Genomic DNA, 26431 nt, shown 5'->3' with positions numbered 1-26431 from the left:
CAGCTCTAATTCAATTATCTTCATACAGGCCACAAAATTGATTTTGAAAACTCCAGAACCATAGCCCCCTCCCGCTTCTATAACCCAAGAATTATCCGAGCAGCCATAGCAATTGAAAAACAGTATACAGTATAGTAGTGTCTGGGGGTTGGGGAGACTAACCTCAGAAACCCTGAAGAAGACATCGAAGAGGATGTCAAAAGCTCCGCGAAATGATAACCAACGCGGTTCAACCCGGAACACTGTTGAGTTTAATATTAATTCCTGTAATGGTATTAATCTTAGCTATAAGTTTTATATATATATATATATATATATATATATATATATATATATATATATATATATATATATATCTAAGAGAGATCTAATATATACATCTATATAGAGCTAAGATCAATTTTCGACATCCTCTTCGATGTCTTCTTCAGAGTTTCTGAGGTCAGTCTCCCGAGGCCCCAGACACTACTACTCTGACCACTAATCAATGCATTACTGGTGCTGGGAATAGAGGAAGGGTCATTTATAGCGTCGATGGTGACGGGCTTGGGTGGGGGTTGGCGTGGGGGCCAGCGTCGGCCAGAGTGGACGGTATTTTCTTGATGAGAGGTCTCCAAGTCAAAGCTAACCGTATGCCGTCATCTCTTTTATTGAGACAATTTGGCCTTTTTTCAATTTCTATGGCTTCTTGAATAATTCTTGGTTTATAGAAGCGGATGGTTCTGGAGATTAACTCCACTGAGACTGAGACATCTGAAGCCCTGAAGAAGACATCGAAGAGGATGTCGAAAGCTCGGTGCAGTGATAACCAACAACAACACGGTTGTATGACCCGGAAGACTGTTAAGTTTAATATTAATTCCTGTAATGGTATTGATCTTAGCTCTAGTTTTTAGTGTACTAACCGCGGAAACCTTTTGGAATATATATATATATATATATATATATATATATATATATATATATATATATATATATATATATATATATATATATATATATAAACTAAGGTACACTCGAAGAGTGGTGGGTTTTTCGGTCAAAGTGGAGAAATAAAAGACAAAGACGATGGCTACTTCATCTATTTATTGAAGACGTTTCGCTTTCTGCTCAGAAAGCATCATCAGTTCATCTAAAAAGAACAATATGAAACCAAACATCCATAGAGAAGTTATAACCAAAGTGTGTTACCTTACAAAGACATGTAGCAGTCAGTGATGTTAAAAATATGAAAAAGCTTACAAAGCTGGACATTCAGAGTTAACGTTGTATATAACAATTAATTGAAAAGTAGAAGTGGCCTTGAAGTCACAATGACATACACAGCAAGGCAAGCTACCAACCTCTATGTATTAAGGCGGTATATTCAAAGAATGTGATAAATTTGGTTGACAACTTGTCGTTAAAAAACCAAGCAGTGAAAGGAAAAGGTGGTTAAGATCACCATTTAACCCTACAGTGATTGATCTGTCAACAAAGAACAAAGCAAGAGAAGTCAATCCAATATATCATATATTATAATATTATGACGTCACTAGTTAGCCAGCTAACAGGTGAAGATTAATAAAAATTTCCACAGTCCAAAGGTTCAAACATTAAGGACCGTAATGAAAAGGATTCTATGAATCAGATTCAATTTAAAGTTTTATCAAACAAGTTCATCAAAAAGAACAATTACTTAATTATGTAAAAGTGATATTGACAAATATTAATAAAAAGTAAGTTGATAAATCTTAATTAAAGAAGGAATAATTTATTTATATTTTATTTTTATTTTTATTTAAATTTATTATAAGAAAATGTGATAAAGAAAACCCCAAAATGGGACAAAATTTAAGTAAACAACATATCAAGCCTAATTCTGTAAAATTAATGCATGATAAATTTGGCTCAAATTACTAATGTCCGTTCTCTTATTAAGAGTATTAGGATGTTTTAATATTGCACACATTTCTAAAAACTGTCTTTTAACGAGATTGCGTTCAGTGCCAAGAATTTTAACTTCATTAAAGTTTACTTCATGCTTAGTGTTAATGGCATGTTGGGCAAGAGCACAAGTATGCTTAGATAAATTGATATCACTGCGGTGTGTCGTAAGACGCCCTCTCAGTGATCTCCCAGTCTGACCGATGTAACATGAGTCACACTCAGCACAAGGTATATGATATATTACATTCACTTGTTCCAGAAGGGACAGAGGTGTTTTAGTTTTAGAGAACAAATTCCTGACAGTCTTAGCATTCTTAATAGCAATTTTAACATTACCTCCTTACCTCCTTAATAGCCTTACCTCCAGACAAGATTCAGGCCACCTTGTCTTTATTCAATGAGTTTGATCCTCATTTACAGTTCACTGTTGAACTTGAGGACTCCAACACAAATAGTATTCCCTTCTTAGACATGCGTGTCATTAGAATGGGAGATAACACCCTTACTACAAGTTGGTACAGGAAACCAATGGCCTCTAATAGGTTCCTCAACTACCATTCTTGTCATCCCTTTAAATATAAATTAAACCTTATTAAAGCTTTAAGCTGCAGGCTAAATAGACTGATACATCCGATTAATCGAAGGGAATCCTTTCAATTACTTAAAAATATTCTGATTGAGAATTCCTATCCATCCTCCCTTATTAATAAATACCTTTTCGCTCAAAGCTATGGTTCTTCTTTAAATGATATACCCAATGGTGACCAACTTAGAATGATATCAAATAATTCAATTAATAACACTGTTCTGCCTAATACTGTACTTGGGAATCCAACTACCCATTACTCCTCTTTACCTTATTTTCCTCAAGTTACTGAGAAACTCGTTAAACTGTACAAACATAATAACGTACCTGTTAAAATTGCTATTAAGAATGCTAAGACTGTCAGGAATTTGTTCTCTAAAACTAAAACACCTCTGTCCCTTCTGGAACAAGTGAATGTAATATATCATATACCTTGTGCTGAGTGTGACTCATGTTACATCGGTCAGACTGGGAGATCACTGAGAGGGCGTCTTACGACACACCGCAGTGATATCAATTTATCTAAGCATACTTGTGCTCTTGCCCAACATGCCATTAACACTAAGCATGAAGTAAACTTTAATGAAGTTAAAATTCTTGGCACTGAACGCAATCTCGTTAAAAGACAGTTTTTAGAAATGTGTGCAATATTAAAACATCCTAATACTCTTAATAAGAGAACGGACATTAGTAATTTGAGCCAAATTTATCATGCATTAATTTTACAGAATTAGGCTTGATATGTTGTTTACTTAAATTTTGTCCCATTTTGGGGTTTTCTTTATCACATTTTCTTATAATAAATTTAAATAAAAATAAAAATAAAATATAAATAAATTATTCCTTCTTTAATTAAGATTTATCAACTTACTTTTTATTAATATTTGTCAATATCACTTTTACATAATTAAGTAATTGTTCTTTTTGATGAACTTGTTTGATAAAACTTTAAATTGAATCTGATTCATAGAATCCTTTTCATTACGGTCCTTAATGTTTGAACCTTTGGACTGTGGAAATTTTTATTAATCTTCACCTGTTAGCTGGCTAACTAGTGACGTCATAATATTATAATATATGATATATTGGATTGACTTCTCTTGCTTTGTTCTTTGTTGACAGATCAATCACTGTAGGGTTAAATGGTGATCTTAACCACCTTTTCCTTTCACTGCTTGGTTTTTTAACGACAAGTTGTCAACCAAATTTATCACATTCTTTGAATATACCGCCTTAATACATAGAAGTTGGTAGCTTGCCTTGCTGTGTATGTCATTGTGACTTCAAGGCCACTTCTACTCACGTTGTTGTGCGTGGGTGTCAAACCTTTAAATTCATTTACCAACGAGCCTCAGTAAGCTAAAGACTGGTAACTTCATTTTTTTCTTTATTACTATTAATCTTTAATAACTTATAATGTTACCTAAAGTTAAAATTAAAATATAATTTTTAAATAAATTTGTTGGAAGTGCAATCTAATGATCTTTCTAGTTCTTTACACTTTAAAATAAACCTTAATGTTTTTTACTAAGTTTTTATAAAATTTTTTTTATATATACATGTATTTTTATCACATGTTCTTTTGCTGTGCTAATTTTGTCAAATTGCAAACTTTACCTAGTTTCAATTAATTGTTATATACAACGTTAACTCTGAATGTCCAGCTTTGTAAGCTTTTTCATATTTTTAACATCACTGACTGCTACATGTCTTTGTAAGGTAACATACTTTGGTTATAACTTCTCTATGGATGTTTGGTTTCATATTGTTCTTTTTAGATGAACTGATGATGCTTTCTGAGCAGAAAGCGAAACGTCTTCAATAAATAGATGAAGTAGCCATCGTCTTTGTCTTTTATTTCTCCACTTTGACCGAAAAACCCACCACTCTTCGAGTGTACCTTAGTTTATATTGGATTGACGGTCGTACTCCTTTTCTCGATATATATATATATATATATATATATATATATATATATATATATATACCTATATATATATATATATATATATATATATATATATATATATATATCTACACCGATACGACAATTTTTTAACTACCGTATACGTTATTCAGTACGTGAAAAAGAGATAACACTTAATTTGTGTGAATAGAATTGAGAGGCGGTCACCATGACGAAGGAGTAGGCCTAACTTTTAAACAGTGTTGTTATATTTCTGAGTGTGATACAGGAGTGTATAATAATATCTAAATCCACTACAGTTCAATGTACAATGAAAATTAATATTGCCCAAAAAAATTAAGTAGTCAGCTAATTGTTATTTTCTAAGCGATTCTATCAATTACTTAATTAGTGAACAAAAATATTGATTTAAGGAATTGATGTGTGACAACAACGTATATTCCCTCTGAGCAGTTAGTAAAATTTTACATTGGCAGCTAATTTGGCTCTACCCGGCTACAGAGTTGAACAATTTTTTCTTGCAATTCTGCTAAATTGGTGGCTCGTTCGAATTCATGCCGATATAATTTTAATTTTAGCATTTCTTTGAAGAAACTTCTCTACAATCAATAATAGAAGAAAGAAATTTTAGTTTTAATAAGCAACTTTGGTGGATTACCGTCTAAAAATGCAACTATGAAAATCAAATTTGCCTCTATCACAATTTAAATGTTATCTAATAAATTACCTCTTTTATTCCGAAATGAATAAATTGAATAGATGTTAATTATTTACTGGCAAGGGTATTTTTCTCTTTACAATGTTATTAAAACTAAAATATATCGAAAAATATGCCTAATTGTTGTATAGTTTTTATCTTTGCTAATGACACCATCAAACATTATATCAGAAAGATATTTTCTTTTTCTCCGTAAATGGTATTGGAGAGACCATTTAAATGTTAATGTAATGTACAGTACCTTTGAAAATTCGGTTCGTCGATTGCTTCCAAAATTTGTTGTCCTGTAAGTGCAGCCCATGGTTGGAATCCATACGAAAACATCTCCCAAAGTGTTACTCCGAATGCCCAAACATCGCTAGCGGTAGTAAAACGTAAATAACTAATGCATTCCGGCGCACACCATGCTATGGGTAATTTTAAATTTACATTAAAATTGGTTTGATAGTAGTCCTTGCCTTGACCAAGAGCTCGACTTAGGCCAAAATCGGATATTTTAACTTTGTTTTTAGAAAATACTAGGATGTTGCGAGCTGCTAAATCCCTAGAAAAAATATTATATATTTTAATTAAAAATATATTACTTATAAAACACTTTAAAATGCATATTTGTCTCAAAGAACATGATTATAAAATAATCGGGGAAACATTCAATTTTTAGTACCTTGAAACTTGCAAAAATATAATTTACATCAGTATAAGGCAGTATTGTTTTGAATACACGTATTTCGTCACTAAATAATCCACTTTTGTCAACATCCTCACCAGTTTGACAACACGCCTCATTTTTGTATGTTATTCCGATTCTTAAAACAAAAACAAATTCCTTATGCTATTTTCTTCTTGAGGATGCCAGCACATCATCTAGGGAATTTAGTAAAATAACTACAAGGTCAGAAAATAGTTAAAGTTATTTGTCCCAGGCCTGAAACTAGAAGATTTGTTGGGGGGAGGCAAATATTAGTTTGTCGCCCTCTTTCTCGATCCCCCTTCCAAACGTACACCACACCACTAAAGCCAACTCACGTTCCAATGGCTCAGTACGATTTTGTCGAATGCAATTCCAGTACAATAATGTTGAAAATCGGATAAGAACACACACGTACCGATTTTGCAGTATGAGTTTTACTTTCAAATCAGAAACATGTCAAATAACGATATACTTTTTTAGCGGCTCTTTCTCTTTGTATATACGAAATAAATACAATAAACGTAGGTGGTGGTGCAAAGATTGGTTGCTGAAAAGACATAAGTACTGTCAGGTACATTTATTAGAAAAATTGCGATTATATTCAGATAATTTTAATCCTCTTTTGTAACATGTTCGAAAGTTATTAATTTTCATTTTTACCAACTCTTCATTAGTATCGGCTTTCACTTCTTGAAATTAAGCAACCAAAATATTCACAGCTTTTTTCTAGTAGTTTTATCATGATATGATGTCGATTTTCTTTTCCAAAGACACTCTTGTTCTTTATAAATGCCAAAGAAATCTCTTAAAAACATCCAGCTACAAGCAATTTTCAAAATTTATCAGCAAATTATTTTTTTGCAGTCGTACTATTTTGCCGTTGTCACAATATACATGATCAAATTTACGATCCAACCAACTCTGTCGTACTCCTGCAGACTGACTTGTTTGGCTGCCGTCAAATCGCGCCGATTTGGCCGAATGGTGCAAATGCACGATCGGCAAGATATAATCCCTCCAAAACCTATTTTTTTTAATGCTGTAGTTAAAATTACATACGTATTATTTATGAAAAACACCTACAATTAATGCAGTTATATATAAGTAACATACTAGTTGTTATGTATTGTAACTATGCAAAAAATTGTTATGTATTGTAGCTAAAAGTTGAATTTAATCAATTAATTTATTCAGTCAATTTAATAAATCAATATTTGATATTATACTTGGATTAAAGACTCTCTTCTGTCCCAGTATACTTCTCATATATTTTTTGATGATTTAAAGTATGATCGACACTCTGACTGACAGGGTGGGGAACATTCTCAGTCCAGTAGTAATGTTAGAGTAGCGTTTCTCTAGTTTATTTTTATAAAGAACACTTTACATTTCTCTTGATGTGGCTTCCTTTAAATTTTCGTCATAAAGCGTGGTTCTTGAAACTTCTATTTGAAATTTAAATTCTTCAATGTTGAGATCAGCAGTGTACATGTTTGCCAATTCTGCTTTAATTTTTGGATATTTATTTACGTTTCTTGAATACGAACTCCTTTTAAAAATACAAACTTGCTGTTTATATTGTTCAAAGCCATAAACCTGTCACTGAGTTTCGCAATCATCTGGTCAATATTAAGTTCTCCACATAGCTTATCAGGCATTTAGTCTTTGTATTTGTAACGATAAGACTACCAAAGAGAATTATACTATAAATAAATATTATTAAAAATACTAATATAAAAATAATACCTCAATCAACCATGGGAGCTTATCGTATATGCTTTGCCTAGTTCAGTATCTCAAGTGTGAGTTCGTCTTGTCTTAAACTAGGAATTAAGCCATGAACCCTTAGCTGATAGCAAATAAAACAATTATTTAACTAATCATATTTATTAAAAATGTGACGACAAAACAATCAACCCTGCCAAGGCTTTACAATAAATAAATTTGGCGATACTTATGGAATCGATGGGTGATTGTGTGGCCTCCCAAATATATGGTTAGGTCCTCCAATAAAGTCAATAAACTCTCCAATCATATCCCATAAAACCAATAAACTGGTAATAGAGCCAATAAATTCTTGAATACGGCCAATAAACCCAAGAGAATTCTGCAGACCATAAAATGAAGCTTATTATAATTCTTACCTTCTTTTATAAATTTTAGAAACAGGCAAAAATTATATTCCCACTACGTTGGAAAATTTGATTGACAGAAAGTAGGGAGACTAAAATGAAGTTAGCACAGATGACATAGGACGTATGCCTATGATGGAATTAGCATTTCTGTCAACATAGAACAGAATATTTAGTCTACCGGACAGAGAGAGAGAGAGGGCAAATATTTATTCTACCGGAAATAAAGAGAAAGAAAAGAAAGACAGAGGGCGCCAACTACTTTTAGAAGAAAAAATAGTAAAAACGAAACTGGAGGAAAAGGAATTAATAAATTAATAAAGAAATTAAAATAAAATAATTATTTAAATATAAATTAATAATGATGTGACGTTTATAACGTTACATATTTTTTCCGAGAACAAATCGTAGATTATTCAGGCTTGCTAAGAATTTAACCTTACTAATGTCATCAGATGGTGCATACTCTCTGCAAGACTACAAGAATGTTAAAAGACCTTGAAGGTTTCGGGCAGCCACATCTACTGTCGGATATTTTCTTTGCAAAAAATCCTTGACATAACTGCTCTTTTTAACAAAGCCTGTAAAAACACGCCTTAACAATGAATTTAAGTTTCCCAATATTTTTTAAAATGCTTCGACCGCATCTAATCTTGCAGACCATCTTGTCTTGCTTTCAGGTTTCAATAACTGTGGCAATATTTTTGAAGAACTTCCCAGCGTGAAGTTTAAGTCGCTAATATATCAGTAGCAGGTATACCAATATAACACTCCCCTTCGGTCCCATGAGTTACCTTAAATTTTGTGTCTGATAATAAGGATTATTTGGTATATTGAGTAAGTGTAACACAGCTGATACATTGTGCAACAAAACCAAATAAAGTTAACCAATATTGATTGAGGTATATTATTTACTTTATTTATAAAGCTCAACAGTCCTTAAAGGCCTAGGGCTGAAAAGTTTATTTATTTTTCCATTACAATTACTATTTTCATTTATTTATATAAAATACATTTAATATTTCTTTACGGTCTTTTCATACATTTCTGTATCACTTACTTCTATTGGTATCTGTCCGAAGCTTTTTCTTTCCAATTCTCAATATTATTTTTTATACTGTGGTAAATCTGCATATACTGATTGAGGTATAATTATTTTGAAAGGTTTAAATACTTTACTTTTTTATGAAGTTTACCGACCCCAAAATCTGCCGATCTGCATTAGTTCCGAGCCTGATTTGTCCTATTAATTGCTTAATGATACGTTATTTTTTGTTTTTTTTTTTTAGTTTGTCAAGATCACTGAAAAGTTTTATCTTTATTAAAATACAGAACTTGTAACCCCATTCAATATTCAGAAGAATCGATTTATTAAGTCATTTTCATTAAGTAATGATCATCATATGATGTATTTAGATCAGGATAACAAGTGGTATGTGATCGAAATGGACCGAGAAAGATAAATTTCTTCACTAACTGGATACATTAATTAATAGGTAATATTTTATTTATATTTTCATATTTGATTTATATCAATTAACGTTTAGATGACCATATTAACAGTTATCTAATTCTGGGAGAAATAATATTATACAACTATTTGTAACATATTATTTCAAACACTTTTGTTTTTTTCTATTGTTACAAAGAAAATCAATATAGTAATGGGTTTAAAATACACAGATTTAGATTACAAAGAAATATCTCAAAATAAATGATGTAATCCATTAACGACCAAATTCATTTAGCATTAACATACATAAATAACATTCATGATTTATACTTACCAAAGAATGTGTAATCTGATAAGTCTTACAAAACGAGATTAATACTTTTAACATCTGGCTATTTAGTTTAAACTTAAACATAATATATTTAAAGAGTTATAAACAGCTACTTGGGTATGTTGAAAAAAGGATATTAAATCATGATAATTATAATAATTTGCTTTTATTACATTATTGATTAGCACAGATAAAAAAGTTAGTCAACTATAATGACGAAATAAAGAAATAAAATGAATATATATATATATATATATATATATATATATATATATATATATATATATATATATATATATATATATATATATATATATATATATACAGTATACTCCCTCTATAACGAACACGGTTATTACGAGGTTTCGCTTATAACGAGATACATTAGATGTCCCGTGAAATTTCTATTGAACTATAACCGACTATAGCGAGGCAAATTTGGTTATAACGAGAGAAAATAAGATCCAAAAACGTGTTTTTTACGTTTTTAGTCCGGTCGTGGCTATAAATAAATACCTTTTCAAACAGCCCCTCAATAAACTTAACTGCAGCCCGCAATAAACTTCTTTACAATGAATAAATACAACTGTTTCACATCTTTAGAAAATATATGATAGAATGATACTGGATCATTTAAAGCAGTTAAAAATAACAGAGTTCTTAAAATTGCAGAAGCAATAGTTTATGTTATCCTTGAAAATACGATTTATACATTATGTAGTTGGAAAAAAATATAAGTACCTACAGCTTTTTGTTTTAACGTATATCATTGATAATAAAAGTAAACAACTCTTTTATGTTTTAATATATTTCATTGACAATAAAAGTAAATAACTTTTTTTCAAAAACGCCATTCAAACAATATTTATTAGCATCTTATATTGCTCCGAATGGCTTCACTATAGGAAGTTAATGGTTTAGAAAACTACAGATTCATATGTATGCACAGTATTATGATTGTCTGATATAACGAGATCTGCTTATAACGAGATAATTAGTCTGTCATTTCAGTTCTCATTATAGAGGGAGTCTACTGTATATATATATATATATATATATATATATATATATATATATATATATATATATATATATAGTAAACTCTTAAATATTGGGGAAATCTGCAAGAAATACTCTAATGTGTATCAATTGTTTCGCCGAACGTTTTCGCCAAAGAGAATTAATTTGGCTTCTTCAGGGCTGAAAGAGAATAAATTATAATTAGCTACCATATATTATCTATTAAAACATTATTGATCTTACCGTAACTTAGAATTGTAGAGTTAGAATATTAAAAAACTTTGCTAGTAACATAGTGGAGTTTTTTGTTACTATGTGCAAAAAAAAGTTTTTTTATAAGGATTGAAATGTATGGTAGCTTCGAACTTGACACGTAAAGGCTTACCCAAGGTTAATCGAAAAACCCAATGCAACTACATTTAAAAGGAGGTAATTCTTTGAATTGTCGGCAATAACTAAATTTTTGATTTTTAGATAGTTAAAAGTGAGGTTGTGTTTAAGCCAGAACGCAAGCGCTGACAACTTCATTATTAGTTGGTACGAATCTTTATGTCGTTAAGGTTCATTGGTAAAAAACGAATGAATTTAAATCCCAGTAAAGGGAAATATTATTTTGATTTTCTTTATTTAATTATATTATATTGTTCATGTATTATTGAATCTTATTGAGACGTATCTAAGAAAAGCAAGGGAATGTTATATATTTTTTTTGTTAATGAAAATTAATTATAAAGGTATGTTAGTTGTTAATGGATATATCAGTCAAGTTAGTAATCTGTGATATAGTATTGTTCTTGGTATCTGATTTAAGTAACAGGTGGTATATATCGCTTAGATTCTTGATGTCACTCTTAACATTAATGGAGAAATCTCGACTGGATTCTCGACTTCACCCTGACCGTTGTGCATTAGCCAAACATGTCCATTCCACTGGTCATCTCATGGACTATACTAACACCACAATTCTCCACCGTGAGAACAATAAATCTAAAAGAGAGTTCATTGAAATGTCTTATATTTTCCTTAACGATTTCTCCATTAATGTTAAGAGTGACATCAAGAATCTAAGCGATATATACCACCTGTTACTTAAATCAGATACCAAGAACAATACTATATCACAGATTACTAACTTGACTGATATATCCATTAATTAATTATTATTATTAATAATTAATTTTCATTAACAAAAAAAAATATATAACATTCCCTTGCTTTTCTTAGATACGTCTCAATAAGATTCAATAATACATGAACAATATAATATAATTAAATAAAGAAAATCAAAATAATATTTCCCTTTACTGGGATTTAAATTCATTCGTTTTTTACCAATGAACCTTAACGACATAAAGATTCGTACCAACTAATAATGAAGTTGTCAGCGCTTGCGTTCTGGCTTAAACAGAACCTCACTTTTAACTATCTAAAAATCAAAAATTTAGTTATTGCCGACAATTCAAAGAATTACCTCCTTTTAAATGTAGTTGCATTGGGTTTTTCGATTAACCTTGGGTAAGCCTTTACGTGTCAAGTTCGAAGCTACCATACATTTCAATCCTTATAAAAAAACTTTTTTTGCACATAGTAACAAAAAACTCCACTATGTTACTAAAAGTTTTTTTAATATTCTAACTCTACAATTCTAAGTTACGGTAAGATCAATAATGTTTTAATAGATAATATATGGTAGCTAATTATAATTTATTCTCTTTCAGCCCTGAAGAAGCCAAATTAATTCTCTTTGGCGAAAACGTTCGGCGAAACAATTGATACACATTAGAGTATTTCTTGCAGATTTCCCCAATATTTAAGAGTTTACTATTTAACTAATCTGCAAAGATTAAATTTCTTTTCTATATATATATATACATATATATATATATATATATATATATATATATATATATATATATATATATATATATATATATATATTTATGTTAAACTTTTTAAAAAAAGTGTAAACATGAAATTCAAAAGTAAAATGTAATGTTTAAAGTTTAATAAAGTGCTTATTGAAAATGACAAATTTGCCGAAACTTTAAGCAAAATTTAAATAGTTTTATTTACATCAGACCGACAAACGCAGGAAATAAAAAAGTTTCTATATATATATATATATATATATATATATATATATATATATATGACTTATAGTATTAGCAATCATTCTGTGGAAAATAAATAATGTCTGAAATAAGGTCTGAAATAAATAATGCATCTGCTATTAGTCGTATGATATCGATGTTAGTGTCGACAATTAAGCTCCTAGAATTATATTGACTTACAGTGAAAGTAGATAGTGCGAATAAAATATCCCGAAAACCATTATCAGCTGCAGAACTGCAAGATATTGCTAATAATTTATGGGATTCTGATGATGAAGACTCTCCTGAAGTAGGTGAAATTGAAAGTGACTCTGAAATTGAAGATCATCTTTCGGAAGCAAGTGAAGAGGATGATCAGTAAGTAGTATTGAGTGATAATGAAGAAGAATGTGTAGCTACAAGTTCCCAGATTTCAATGTGTGTAATTTTTGAAAATAAGGATGTAATTAACTGGAAGAGTCAACCACAACCGACAGGACGTATGCGATCCTGCGACATACTAAAAAGCAAAACGCACAAATTAATGTTAGCCCCTGGTCAAAGTGTAAATGATCCTGTTGATTCCTTTTGTTTGTTTGTGGACGAAAAAATTGTGAACGAAATAGTGAAGTGTACACATAACTGGAAATATTGCGACTCTACAGAACTATATGCCTTTATTGGACTACTACTAACTGCCATAATATACTTTGGAGTAAGTTTTATGGGCCTACTATATTTAAAGCTACCATGGGGTTAAAACGATTAAAAAATTTGACAAACAAAAAAAAAACAGAAAGATTCTATGCGATGACTTGAATATTAATTACGCTGTTGCTTGTGCTACCCAAGTATCCTTTGTCAATATATTCGAATCGTATGTTTTCACAATGCACGTTAATTCTCCTACAAGAATTACTAAAACAACATCTACCATAATTGATTATATTGTCTCAGATTTCTCACCCCTTGATGTACGTTCTACAATTATTAATGCAGGACTCTCTGACCATAAAGCAGTATATACCAAGTTTAACATTCTTAACAAACAATCCTCGAAAACCCAACGTTTAGGTAGGATTTTTTCAGCCCAGAACTTTCGTAAATTTCAAAATTTGTGCTTGACTTCTGGATGACACTTTACCTCTGTGGACGTAGACTATAATTTCAGTAATTTTTTAGATAAGCTTGTCTGTACTTTCAATAAGGCATTTCCTTTAATGAAAATTAAGTCAAAACATCACAAACCCTGGACTACTAAGGGTATAAGCATATCAGCCAAGAATATGCGTTCACTACTGTACATCAAGAAATTTACTACCAATGTCTTTGTCACTGAATATATCTCCAAGTACAGAGGAACCTATCTAAAACTTATCAAATCAGTAACAAAAAATGTACTATGAGAATCATCTGGGAAGCTCTAAAAACGTTGCAAGGGAAACTTGGTCCATAATAAACCATCTTCAAAATAAAACTAACACAGCTCAAACATTTTCTCTTCCAAACCCTGAAAATCTAAATGAATACTTCGTTAATGTGAGTAAAAATATAACATCAGCTATTTTGCCACAACAAGATGCTATTTCCTATCTTCCCAATTCAAAAAAAGTCTCGAATTCATTTTTTATAAGATCAGTTGATAAATCTGAACTGATCCAAACAATCAGTAGTATCAAACGCCTAGTCTCACTAATTAACGATTCCTTTGACAAAGGTATATTTCGAGAGTGTCTAAAGAAAGCCATTATTGTTCCTGTTCATAAGGGTGGTGATAAATCTAATGTCTGCAACTGTAGACCTATTGCCTTACTACCGGTCCTATCCAAAATTATTGAGAGACTTATAAAAGCTCGACTTATGTCCTTTCTCGTTGAAAACAACATTTTATCACAAAGTCAGTTCAGCTTTATATCTAATAAATGTAAGAGCGATGCTATGTTTTCTGTACTACATGAGGTTTATCAAGCACTAAACAATAATCTTTATACTGCCACTGTTTTTTGTGACTATTCCAAAGCTTTTGATTGTGTAAATCATGACATTTTGATAAAAAAACTAAATTTCTACGGAATTCGAGGTATTTCTTTGAATTGGTTCCAATCTTACTTGAAGAATATTAAATAACTAGTTCGAGCAAATGATACTGACTCTAGTCACAAAAGCATTGTATGTGGAATACCACAAGGTTCAGTACTGGGTCCTCTACTTTTCCTTATCTTTATAAATGACATCACTAACTTAAAAATCGATGGAAAAACTTTTCTTTTTGCTGATGATACCAGTATTACCTGGAAGAACTCTAATATTGCAACGCTTCATGCAATTATAACGTCTGATGTACTTAAAATAAAAACCTGGCCCGACTCTAATTTACTCTCTTTTAACGTGGATAAGACAGTAGCAGTATCCTATAAAGGAGCTCTTCAACTCTTGTTTTTTAAGAACAGCCAGATCAGTATAATTGATTCTGTAAAATTTCTTGGTATTTTTATAGACAGCATCCTTAAATGGTCCCTTCATATCGATTTGTTAAGTAGGAAACTAGCCTCAGCCTGCTATGCAATAAGATCTGTTTCGAAGGAAATCAATTTAGCATCTTCCAAAATAACATACTTTTCTTTGTTTGAGTCTCATCTTCGATATGGCCTTCCTTTTTGGGGTTCTAGTACAACTGCCCAATCTGACGTTATTTTTAAATTACAAAAAAGAGCAATACGGTATCTTTTTGGCATCAGTACAATAACACATTGCAAAAGCTACTTCAAAAATCACGGGATTATAACTTTCTCTATAATCTAGAAACTGTTTGCTTAATTCGTGAACACCTACATGTTTCTCCAGCAAGACCTAGTCATGACTACTCCACTAAAAATTCAAGCTTTTATGTGTATTTATCGATCCTATCCACTGAGTTAGTAAAGAAATCTATATTATATTCGGTAAAAAAATTATACAACCATCTCAATTGACAAAAGCCTATCGATCTGAAAGACCTTATTATTCAGTAGAAGAGTTTCTCAACGAATAATTAAGAAAGTACAGTTCGTTTAGGTACAAGTAACAAAGTATTTTTATATACAGTGATGAGTGTCTTACCACCCGGCTTTTTAACGTAAGAGATAGAAAACACAGTTACCTTGTGAAATAAAAAGAGATGAAACTCGTAGAGGTGGGAAATAATCGGTAGAAACCTATAATTTACATTACCATTATCGATAGTCTCACACCTTTAGACGTTAGCTTCGAGCTAAATCACCTCGGTCATAATTATTATGTGTAACGTATGTGTGACGTATTTCCATTTTTTAATTTCACATAAAGTAAAAACTGATTGACCACAATAAAGCAAAAATGTGAATAAAATAATTTAATTAATAGTAATTATTTAATATAAAGTTTTAAATTATTAACCAAGAATAATTTCTACTATGATGTGAGGAGTTTCATACACTCTTGTCACGCATTAATCACTATCCTTCGTGGATTAGTGGTAAGAATTTGACACAGACGTCGCAGACGATTAGAGTTCAAAACCCACATGTGGTTTTCTTTCTTTTTTTTTTTAATAATTTGAAATTATGCAGAGATTGTTTTGCTTTGAATCGATAAACATTTATGTCAGTCGTTACTAGTATTAGAAGTGTTTAAAGTTAAACACAAATATCTTATTGAAAAAAAAAGTATCGTCGTACTTTCGAAAATAAAGTAAAAATTCTTCAAAATTAAAAGAACGTTTAAAGAATGTTTAAATAAGTAAAAATTCTACAAAAATAAAAAAAAATATTGTAAATAAACGTATTTACAATATGTTCAAATAAGCCTCCTTTAGCAGCAGCACAATAACCCAAACTGTCACTAAAGAAATATAAAAGTTTGATGGATCAGAGTTCAAGTCACGATGTTCTCATGCAGGCGCTCAGGGTTCAAATCCCACATGAAGGTTTTACTTTTTTAAAAATTTGAAATTATGCAGATATTATATCGTTTTGCTTTAAATCGCTAGACATTTATTTCAGTTTTTATTAGAAGTGTTTATAGTAAAACATGAAAATCTTATTGAAAAAACAATGTCGTACTTTCGAAAATAAAGTAATAATTCTTCAAACATAAAAGAACGTTCTAAATAATTGTACTTCCAAAAATATTTAAATAGGTAGAAATTCTATAAAAATAAAAAAAAATTATTCTAATGAAATGTATTTACAACAAATGTTCGAATAAGCCTCCATTAGCAGCTGAACAATAACCCAATCTATTATAAAAGTTTCGTCTAACATTAGTTAATGTTTCTGGACTAATACCTCTCATTGAATCAGAGATCTTTTCTCTTAATTCTTGGAGAGAATTAGGCCTATCGTCTTCAATTCCATATAGCTTGGACTTGATATATCCCCACATAAAAAAATCACAAGGTGCAAAATCAGGTGATCTTGCAGGCCAAAAAATATCTCCGTGGCCACTAATCAATCGATTAGGAAAAGTCGCACTGAGATATTCACTGACGATGCGAGAATTATGTGCGGGACAACCATCGTGTTGAAACCATATGGAATCGAAAGGTATTGGTAAATTACGAAGGGCTGGGACAATTTGATTTTGCAGAAGTTCCAAGTATTTCCGCCCAGTCAACGTACCGTCTATAAAAAATGGACCAATGACATGATTCCCTATTATGCCTCCCCAAACATTTACTTTTCGAGGACGCTGGGTAAGAGCGACATAAATCTGACGAGGATTTCCTCGAGACCAATACCGAGCATTCATTGAATTGTGACGGCCCTGCAATGAAAACGTACATTCATCGGTAAACAAAACGTTCTCTAAAAAATGTTCATCTTGATGTGCCATTTCCATTGCAGTTTGACAAAATTCTAAACGTCTATATTGATCCCCAGGGAATTGTTCGTTGGATTTATGAAGTTTATAGGGACGGTATCCATGTCTTTTCAAAATTTTACCTACTCTAAATCTTGAAATTCCATATTGTTCTCCGATAGGAGATGTTGATTGGGTAGGATTTTGCTCAATACTTGCACAAATCAAAGTGTTCCTTAGTTCCAAATCTGGATTTACCTCCCTTCGTTTACGAACTCCTCTTGGAGTGAACACGGCTCCATAAGTAAAAAAATTTCGTATAATAGACTGAATTGTTGATCGTGCTGGAGCCGGCCTATTTGGAAACATATTTACAAATTGTTGTCTAATCATGTTGTCTGATAATACACTCACATGCCAGACAACAATTTGCACTTTTTCCTCGACCGTTAAAACCATTTTCACGAATTGTTTTTTCAATAAAAAGTTTCTGTTTACCGTGCAAAAACACTTCTCGGTATGTTATTATTTTTGATGGCTTGATGATTTGGTTAGCTGTAAAGCAGGCAGCTGTTCGCGCGCATCCATTACAATGTTGTTAATTGTTTTGAAAATCATTACCTGTACAGAGGAATTGATATTAACACTGAGAATTTAGTGATGGATTTGGCATTAAACAGTCTTAACCGGATTATTTTGCAATCACAACTGAAGACTGTAAAACTGAAATTGAATTTGAATTATTTTGTATTTCTATTTTTTAACATTGGAATAAGAATAAATTGTAAATATTGAGTTTTTCGAAAACTTTTTACCTAATATGTATTATATTTTCTATTATTTTTTGATTGAGTAAAACAAAAATTTTATCCTTGGTGTGAATTGAACCTCAATCTTCTTGTCACTATACCACGTCTCTAACAATTATGCCAATTCCACTTACAATAATTTTTTTCGGATAGAACATACCTACCTTTAGTTTAATCAAATATTTCAGTTAAGTTATTTTTATTATTAAATAAACTTACAGATTTATAATTTAAAATCGCTAATAATTAATGTTTTTTACTATAATATATCTTAATTTATTCAATCATTTATTCTAACATCAGAAATTATTAAAATAAAATATTTTCGAGGTCATCCGTATAATTATGACTGAAGTGAAATAGCCACGTCAAGAACTAGCTTTATCTCATACTATCTCACAACTTAATCTGTCTTCTATCCTTTCCGCTATTTTGCCGGGTGGTAAGACACTCATCACTGTATATTTGGGTATCACATGCAGCTGGTTAAATTTATTCGTAAACTAGTTCGTAAGGTTTTATTATGCAATTTGCAATATAGTGAAATATTGTAATGGATTGTATATTTTATGTTTTATTCTGTGATATTGACGATTTATGTAATTTTAGTAAATTTTAATTGTTATTGTTATTATTACTTTTTTTCTAGTCTATTCTATTATATTCTATGCAGTAGAAATGTGTGTAATGACCACTGTATAATTAAAGAAGTTTGTAAGTATTGCAATAAAGAAAAATAGATGACTAATCTATGGTTTCTTTATTTTTATTGTTTTTTTAACCTAATATTTAATAATAATTTAATTTGTCATATCAATTTGCTCTTCTAGTTGGGAATAAGCTAATCTTGTGGCTTAGTCCCAACTAAAATAGTAAATTGATATGACAAAGTGTTATTTGTAAAGGTAAAATAATAATATTCTTCTGACTTATGCGTTTTATTCATTTTGTAAAGATGGTTTTTGTCGGTTCTTTATACATGAGCTGATAATTACCATAATCTTTTCTCAGAAAGGTTTTCACACAATAATGAAAGGCAACAACACCGTAATCTTTTTCCAGGGTATGCGTAAACATCAAACCCTCTTTTTAAATAAAATGGCCTGGTAGATTTACAAAAGTTTGTTTTTATTTATGAATTAAGTCTTTATTTGGCTCCAAACGTTTATTACTTGCGAATAAATATTTTTTCTACAAAAGTTTTCTTGCATTTCATTATTTTGTGCAAATCCTTCAGGTAGATCGCACCCTGGAGGTAGACCGCATACTACAGTAGCACCTTTTTTTTTAATCTAGACAATTTAAATTTAACTTTAATAAAAAATAAAAAAAGAATATTAGAAATATATGGGTAAATATGAATAGTACATTTAAGAACAGTGGTGGGCCCACCGGACCCGAGTTGCCCGGTTACGTAAGTAAAATGTGTTACCCGGGAAAGGGTTAAAAGGAGTGGTTTGTACTAGTTTTAAGTGCCTTGACTATGTGGTTGAATTAGATTTATTACTTTTAAACTTCAAAGCCTTTAAAAACTTCTTGTCGTGCGAACCTAACTTTATAGTCATTTGACGTTTCCAATAAAATCTGGTAAACAGACAATTTTTTGTGAAATAAGATGCCTTTCACACTCTTTCCTCAATACACTCTAATACCGCCTAATAAATATCAAATAAGCTTCCAACTTTCAATTTGGCATCAAAATAATTAGCAAAGCGAGAATTATCGAGACAAGGTACTACAAGGTCGCCTCTATTGGAACGAAAGCCTGAAATCAGAATGGGAATTGCGTGTATTTTTTACAGAAAAATTGTCAAAATTCAGAAATCATAGGTGTGAATAGAATGTGTCTTTTGAAAAATATTAAAATACTAGCGATGACAGTTGAATAAAAACCTTCGAAATACAATGGGCGAGGATATATTAAATGCTTTCAAAATTTTATCGTATGAAAAAAACTTACAATATAATCAAAACTTGTAATGAAAAGTGATATAGATCTTTTAAAGTTAAACATAATTATGCAAAATTGAGTATTTTAACAGTCGCAAATGATTAGATTATAAAATGCAATGTTCCTTCAAATCAAACTAAATATATCGATTTCATTAATAATTCCTCCATTACTTCACAATTAAAGTCAAATAAGGACGCTTATAACGAACGGGATATAAAAACTGACAAAACTTTACAATTACGATTATTTATAGGATGATATATAATTATAATCCATTATAAATACATTGTGAAATAAGTACTGACTTTCTAGAATGAACCTGGGATAATTTTAACTTATTTGTTTAATACTTATTTGTTTTAAATGTAGCTACTGACAAAAAATTAAATTTTGTATTAAATAAGGTCGTTTTGGTTTAATTAAGTACATATTTTGAAGCTAATTTCCACTTCCATTTAATATTTTATAATCAGCGTTATTTTCGCCAAATTCCGATATATTTTTCATTGAAGATAATTTTTTCAGATATATTAAAAATTTTGTAAAGGAAAATAAATGTTTTATGATTCGAAAATTGAAACAACGGTTATATACTAATGAAACATACTGCATAAAAATTTGGTATAAACATATTGCAAGAAGCGAGAGTTATCATACGTAATGATATTATCTCGTAATGGTCTATAACAAAGATAGTGGCGAGCACAACGCAAATGCGACTTTAAATTTTTTAAGGACCTACTAGCGAATTGTCAGATATTTTTGTTCATAAAATTTTATTATGTTCATAAATATGGTATAGTTGCCGAAGATTGTTCGGTATTAATTGTCTTCTTTAATTCGGACTAACATACCGACTGACGATGGGAAAACCCCAAATAGTCAGAGCCAGTATTCGTCACATGAAACCCTTAAACACTAGTCGCTTAGTCGCTACTTCCCAAATAGCAAATGTTTATTATTATTCTATAATTTTATATAACAGAAAGTAATAATAAAGAATTATAAATAACTCACCTATGTATCAGTCTATTTGCTTCCAGGTACTGCATTCCATCGCAGATCTGATAAGCGAAATCACAGAGAGTGAGAACTGGAAAGCTGGATCTTAATGAAGGTTCTTTAAGACACTCCAATAAGGATCGAAGTGGAGCTAATTCAGTTACTAACATTAGGCTACCGTCTATATTAGGTAAGACTACTCCAAAGAATCGAACGATGTTCGGATGATCTATGTTGTGCATAATCGAAGCTTCTTTTAAAAATTCCACCATATTGCTTTGCATTCGGTCCCGTGATAAACATTTTATTGCAACCTGAAAATAAAAAATACTTTAATGTAATGGTATGTTACATAACAACTGTGGTGAAGACCTCATTAAAAAATGGTGAAAAAATTAGGCTCACGAACGAAGATAGCATTTCGAGTAACGTAATTAGAATTTCTGAGAAGTATGTTTTAAAGCATAAATATAAATCTGAGCTGGAGTTTGAATTCATGTCCTTCTGTGGTTATGAAACCAATACACCAATATTACAACACAATACTACATAACTGACCAATACACAGAATTTGAATGTATTTAAAAAACACATACGTATTTCAAACATTTGGCATCAACAGCTGCAGCTTCCAACAGAAGACGAGATGAGAAAATTTCCATTCACATATGCCACGAGATAGGAAAATATTTTCATTCGTATATTGGTGGTTGATACGCAAACTTTTAGTTTGTACGTGACTATTCTAAATTAATTAAATAGTAAATAAAAACGGCGCATGGCACTTGGAGAGTGCCGTACTTATAGCGCAATAGTACTATGTAGGTTAATGAAATTTTATGTCTGCTTATTACTGAATTGTTAATATTTTTTTTATAATGACAACACACATAAAAATTTTGTTTAATGATTTTAGTAATTTTCAAAATTTGTTAAATATAATATAAAATTTATTGACCATTTACCTTTTCATTATTATTTTGTATTTATGTTTAATTACTTCATTTTGATTATCATTATATTTCATTATAATTGATAAAAAAAAAACCGAATATGGCAATCAGGGAGTGACCGAGCTTTCTTATCGTCTAAGCAGGGAGCGATGGTTTATAGTTTAAATTCTTTTATTTTACATTATTTTATTTTATTCGATTCAATTCGTTTCCACTCGATCAATTCGATTAGATTCGATTTAATTTAATTTATTTTATTTTTTACAAATATTTGAAAATCAAAATTAGCGAAATCGATCCAGTTGTTCTCGAGTTGTTATACAAAGATACAATGACGTTTGTTAAACGTCATTTTATTTTTATAATAAGTGTACCTATATGACGTATATTATATATATTACTGTATATCGCAAGGTTACTGCACGCGTCTCAATATTTCGAGTCACACTAAATATGATATATTCCGGACCCGTGCAAAAATATCTTACCAAGCGATGACAAGAAGTATTCACTCAAAAAAATCGGTTGCCTGTAAAGTCGGTTTTACGGGCGAAGATTTTACGTGACAACGTCTTTTTCTCGGTGGAATATTTATTGATATGAATATTATTAAATTGCACAATAGTTGTTTGCAGTTGAAACGCGCTGTTTCTTCTCAATCGACTGAATTACGATTGATTGCAGGGTGATTTAAACTAATAATTTACTTAACACTATCAACATTTGTCAATAGTATGACATAACCTATAAACTCAGTTTCTCAACTTTTGTGTCAATCTAACAATTAATCAATCAATCATAGTTTACGATAATGAAATATTAGTGTACAATTATTTACCTTTATTGTTGTAGTTGTTGTAAATGACGAATCTAAGCACTCCACATTTTCATTACAGACACAGCTGACGATACTTTAACCACACGTGTGAACACAAGCACGCACCGATTCAACGCGCCTAATTCTCTAGTGCTGCGCGCGCAGCGGACCAATCATGTTTGAGTGGGAGAGAGACGCAAGGCATTCGCCGGTCCGGCGGGCCTCTCTCTCGTTCGGTGACTCATCGTAACAGACGTGAGCGGGCGTTACACTTTTTCATGAGTGACTCCGAGCCACAACCTAATTTAAGACGTTGTCACGTCAACAAAAATGTGAAAAGAATATACAAACACGAATTTTTACACCCTTTTATTTGCCACTGCATTATAAGTATTTCAATTCTTTGGTCTCATCAGGTTTTTCGCTGCTAGCCGTCAGAACCTGGAGAAGATCTGCGCGGGACCGGCAAGGTTGGAAGCAAAGTTTGGAGGAGGCCAAGGCTCGACTTGGACTGTAGCGCCATTGGAGAGAGAGGTTTTTCGCACATTTTTTGCCTTTATTTAAGTAATGAATTGTAATGTTTTTTATATGACAAGCTTTTACGAATATATTAGTGAAAATTTTTATTATTAAGATATTTCGAATTAACATGGGACTGAATACTAGGCGTTAAAATGCTACAGACAAAGACCATACTTAATATTGTAAAAAGCGCTACGGTAGTCTAGTCCAGAATGAAAGCAAAGACCAGGAAAGTGAAGGATTTCCTGGCTGAATCTACGTACGTGGTTCAATACAACAACCACAAATCTTTTCAGAGCAGCAGTGTGCAAAGTATAGATTGCTATAATGGCCGCGAACATCCGAAACGAATAAACACTACAAGAAGAATATGTCTAGCAGTATATCACTTCTTATTAATTCTGTTGTTCGATTGACATCCTCGAGTAAATATGCTATTATCTCTTGAGGAAACAGTTTTTATCATCAAAGTTTTTCGGTTTCTCGATGGACGAATTACTATTTCCAATCATACTGATAGTCAGCACAATTCGAAAAATTTGGTTGTGTCATTCCTTTAAACTTTGCCTAGTTTATAGATCTAGGCCTGTACTTGAGGAAAATTTAGAACGGACTATTGCGTTGTAGTGAATAATCGGACGTTCGAAGTGAATGACTAATCTTCCATTAGTTAAATAGAGCCGTTCAAAACATGTTAAAATCACCCGGATATTGACCTTATCACGCCTCTACTAGAGAATATGAACGATGTATTTTGTTTTGTGAAAACATCACATAAAAACTATCCATACATAAATGGCCGGATAGGAACAACCAGATTTCAATGTGCTAGATATCATATAGAAATTATTGGCTTTTCTGCTTCAAGCGAAGATAAAACGGGAGAAAAAATACTTAACAACATAAAACAGACCATATCATTATAGGAGGTATATTAAATACTACAATCGGAAACATGACCATTCCACAAATAGTGAGAACAAACTGAGAACAAAACTTAAATGACAACGAACATGAAGAGACACTTCGCTTCCGAGAATAAATTGAAAATCACGAACACGTTCTTTAGACATAAATATATTTATAAATACACATGGAGTGCTCGAGGATCAATAAAACAATAGAGACATAATAGCAATTAAACAAGAAGTGAGGTATGTTCCGACCACTATTTACTAGTTGGATCAATTCGAATATTAAGATGATAGAAGAAGCCAAAGAATTTAATATCACTCAGATAACAACAAGTATTTAAAGTGTACTTACTACAATAAGAAAGTATAACAGATCTTTACGAAATATCGTTAAATAATAAAAATTAAAAAAAAAGAAAATAAGAAGCAAAAATCTTGCAGTAAATATAGGAAAACAAAGAAATATACAGGAAAGCTTGGAACGGATCAAAAAGTATTTCAAGTCAAACCATGAATATGATATACATGGAACACAAACTTTTGCTTACAAAATTACAAAAGAAATGAATAGAGCAAATAAAGATACCGTCCACTTAGAAGTCCTTGGCGAACAACAATAAATGCCTCACAATGGATGCAACAACAGTTATATAGAAGCGGGACATAACAGTGTCACATTGGTGTAGGTTCCAGGTCACTGATGAATACACAGTAGTGAAAGAACTGATACATCTGCCAGAAGAGGATCAGCTATAAAATACTTGGTGCCGGAGCCAGTCCTAGGAGTGCCAAAAAGGTCAGTCCACGACCTGAAAAAAGCCTGGATCCAAACACAACATAACGCTTACTGGGTAAGTATAACCCGTCAAGCCCATAGCAAAATGTATTTTTGACTAATATGCGCTAAGAGGGCTTAAATAATGCGAAAAAGCAGAAATCAGCTGCACACGATGGGACTGTTTCATGTAGAGTTAAGTTGCAGAGAACCTGAAATAGTTAATAATATCTTGTATGAAAACCAGGCAATATATCGCAGAAACCAAACATTTTTTGGAGACTACTAAGCGATTCTAAAAAACATATGATATCCATCCACTAGGTCTGTACAAGCTGGTACAAAGTTCTAGAATAAGTACCAAGAAATTACTATTTAAATGGGAATAAGCCACAATTAAAGGTTAAATTACGTTTATTGACGTTTCAATATCCACTTCGGAAATCGTTCTTTCCGATTTCCTTATAACCATGTATTTCGTTTTTTTTTTATTTTAAAATCAAGCCCAAACGTTATCCATTTTTAAAAATTCCCTCGTCTATATCAGTTAACACTAGATTCATAATGTGCTTTGAATATACAGGTTTGGGATAAAGTATGGAACCAACTAAATATTTTTAAAACAAAAAGGACACCTTCCATGAAACTTTGCATGCAAGTACAATGACACATAACGCATCTGACACCATTTTTTTGTTACTACTCTACTTACGGTTTCGCCGGAAATACCCTTAACTTATTTAATTTAATTGAGTCGCCCTGTATATTTTTGCAGATTTTAAAAGAACTTGTTATTCCTGATTCATACATATCAAGCTTGGTAGAAAAAAACTTGTTAAAAGGAGAAATAAATCATTTTATATGTAAAGAATAGGTTAATTTATTTACTAAGACAGATGAGAATAATACAGTAGAACCTGCTTAATTCGAACTTCGTTAATTCGAGATCTTCTTTAATTCGCCCCTTCAGTTGAGATGCGCTGGCGTTGC

At 31.3% G+C, this 26431-nt stretch overlaps 1 protein-coding gene across 4 annotated transcripts in view; it reads right to left on the bottom strand.

The window, feature by feature from the left end:
* Nucleotides 1-26431, bottom strand: part of Ack-like (activated Cdc42 kinase-like) — a 212344-nt gene that overhangs the window by 114480 nt on the left and 71433 nt on the right. For all 4 annotated transcript variants that reach the window (XM_072537697.1, XM_072537694.1, XM_072537696.1 and 1 more), the window contains exons 4-5: nt 21476-21774; nt 5402-5704 (exon numbers count right to left, since the gene is read on the bottom strand). In XM_072537697.1, the coding sequence (XP_072393798.1) occupies nt 5402-5704; nt 21476-21774 (602 nt within the window). The remainder of the gene's footprint in view (nt 1-5401; nt 5705-21475; nt 21775-26431) is intronic.

The sequence above is a fragment of the Diabrotica undecimpunctata genome, chromosome 7 (genome assembly GCF_040954645.1).
Source record: "Diabrotica undecimpunctata isolate CICGRU chromosome 7, icDiaUnde3, whole genome shotgun sequence".
NCBI lineage: Eukaryota > Metazoa > Arthropoda > Insecta > Coleoptera > Chrysomelidae > Diabrotica > Diabrotica undecimpunctata.
This window is presented reverse-complemented; position numbering and strand designations above follow the sequence as displayed.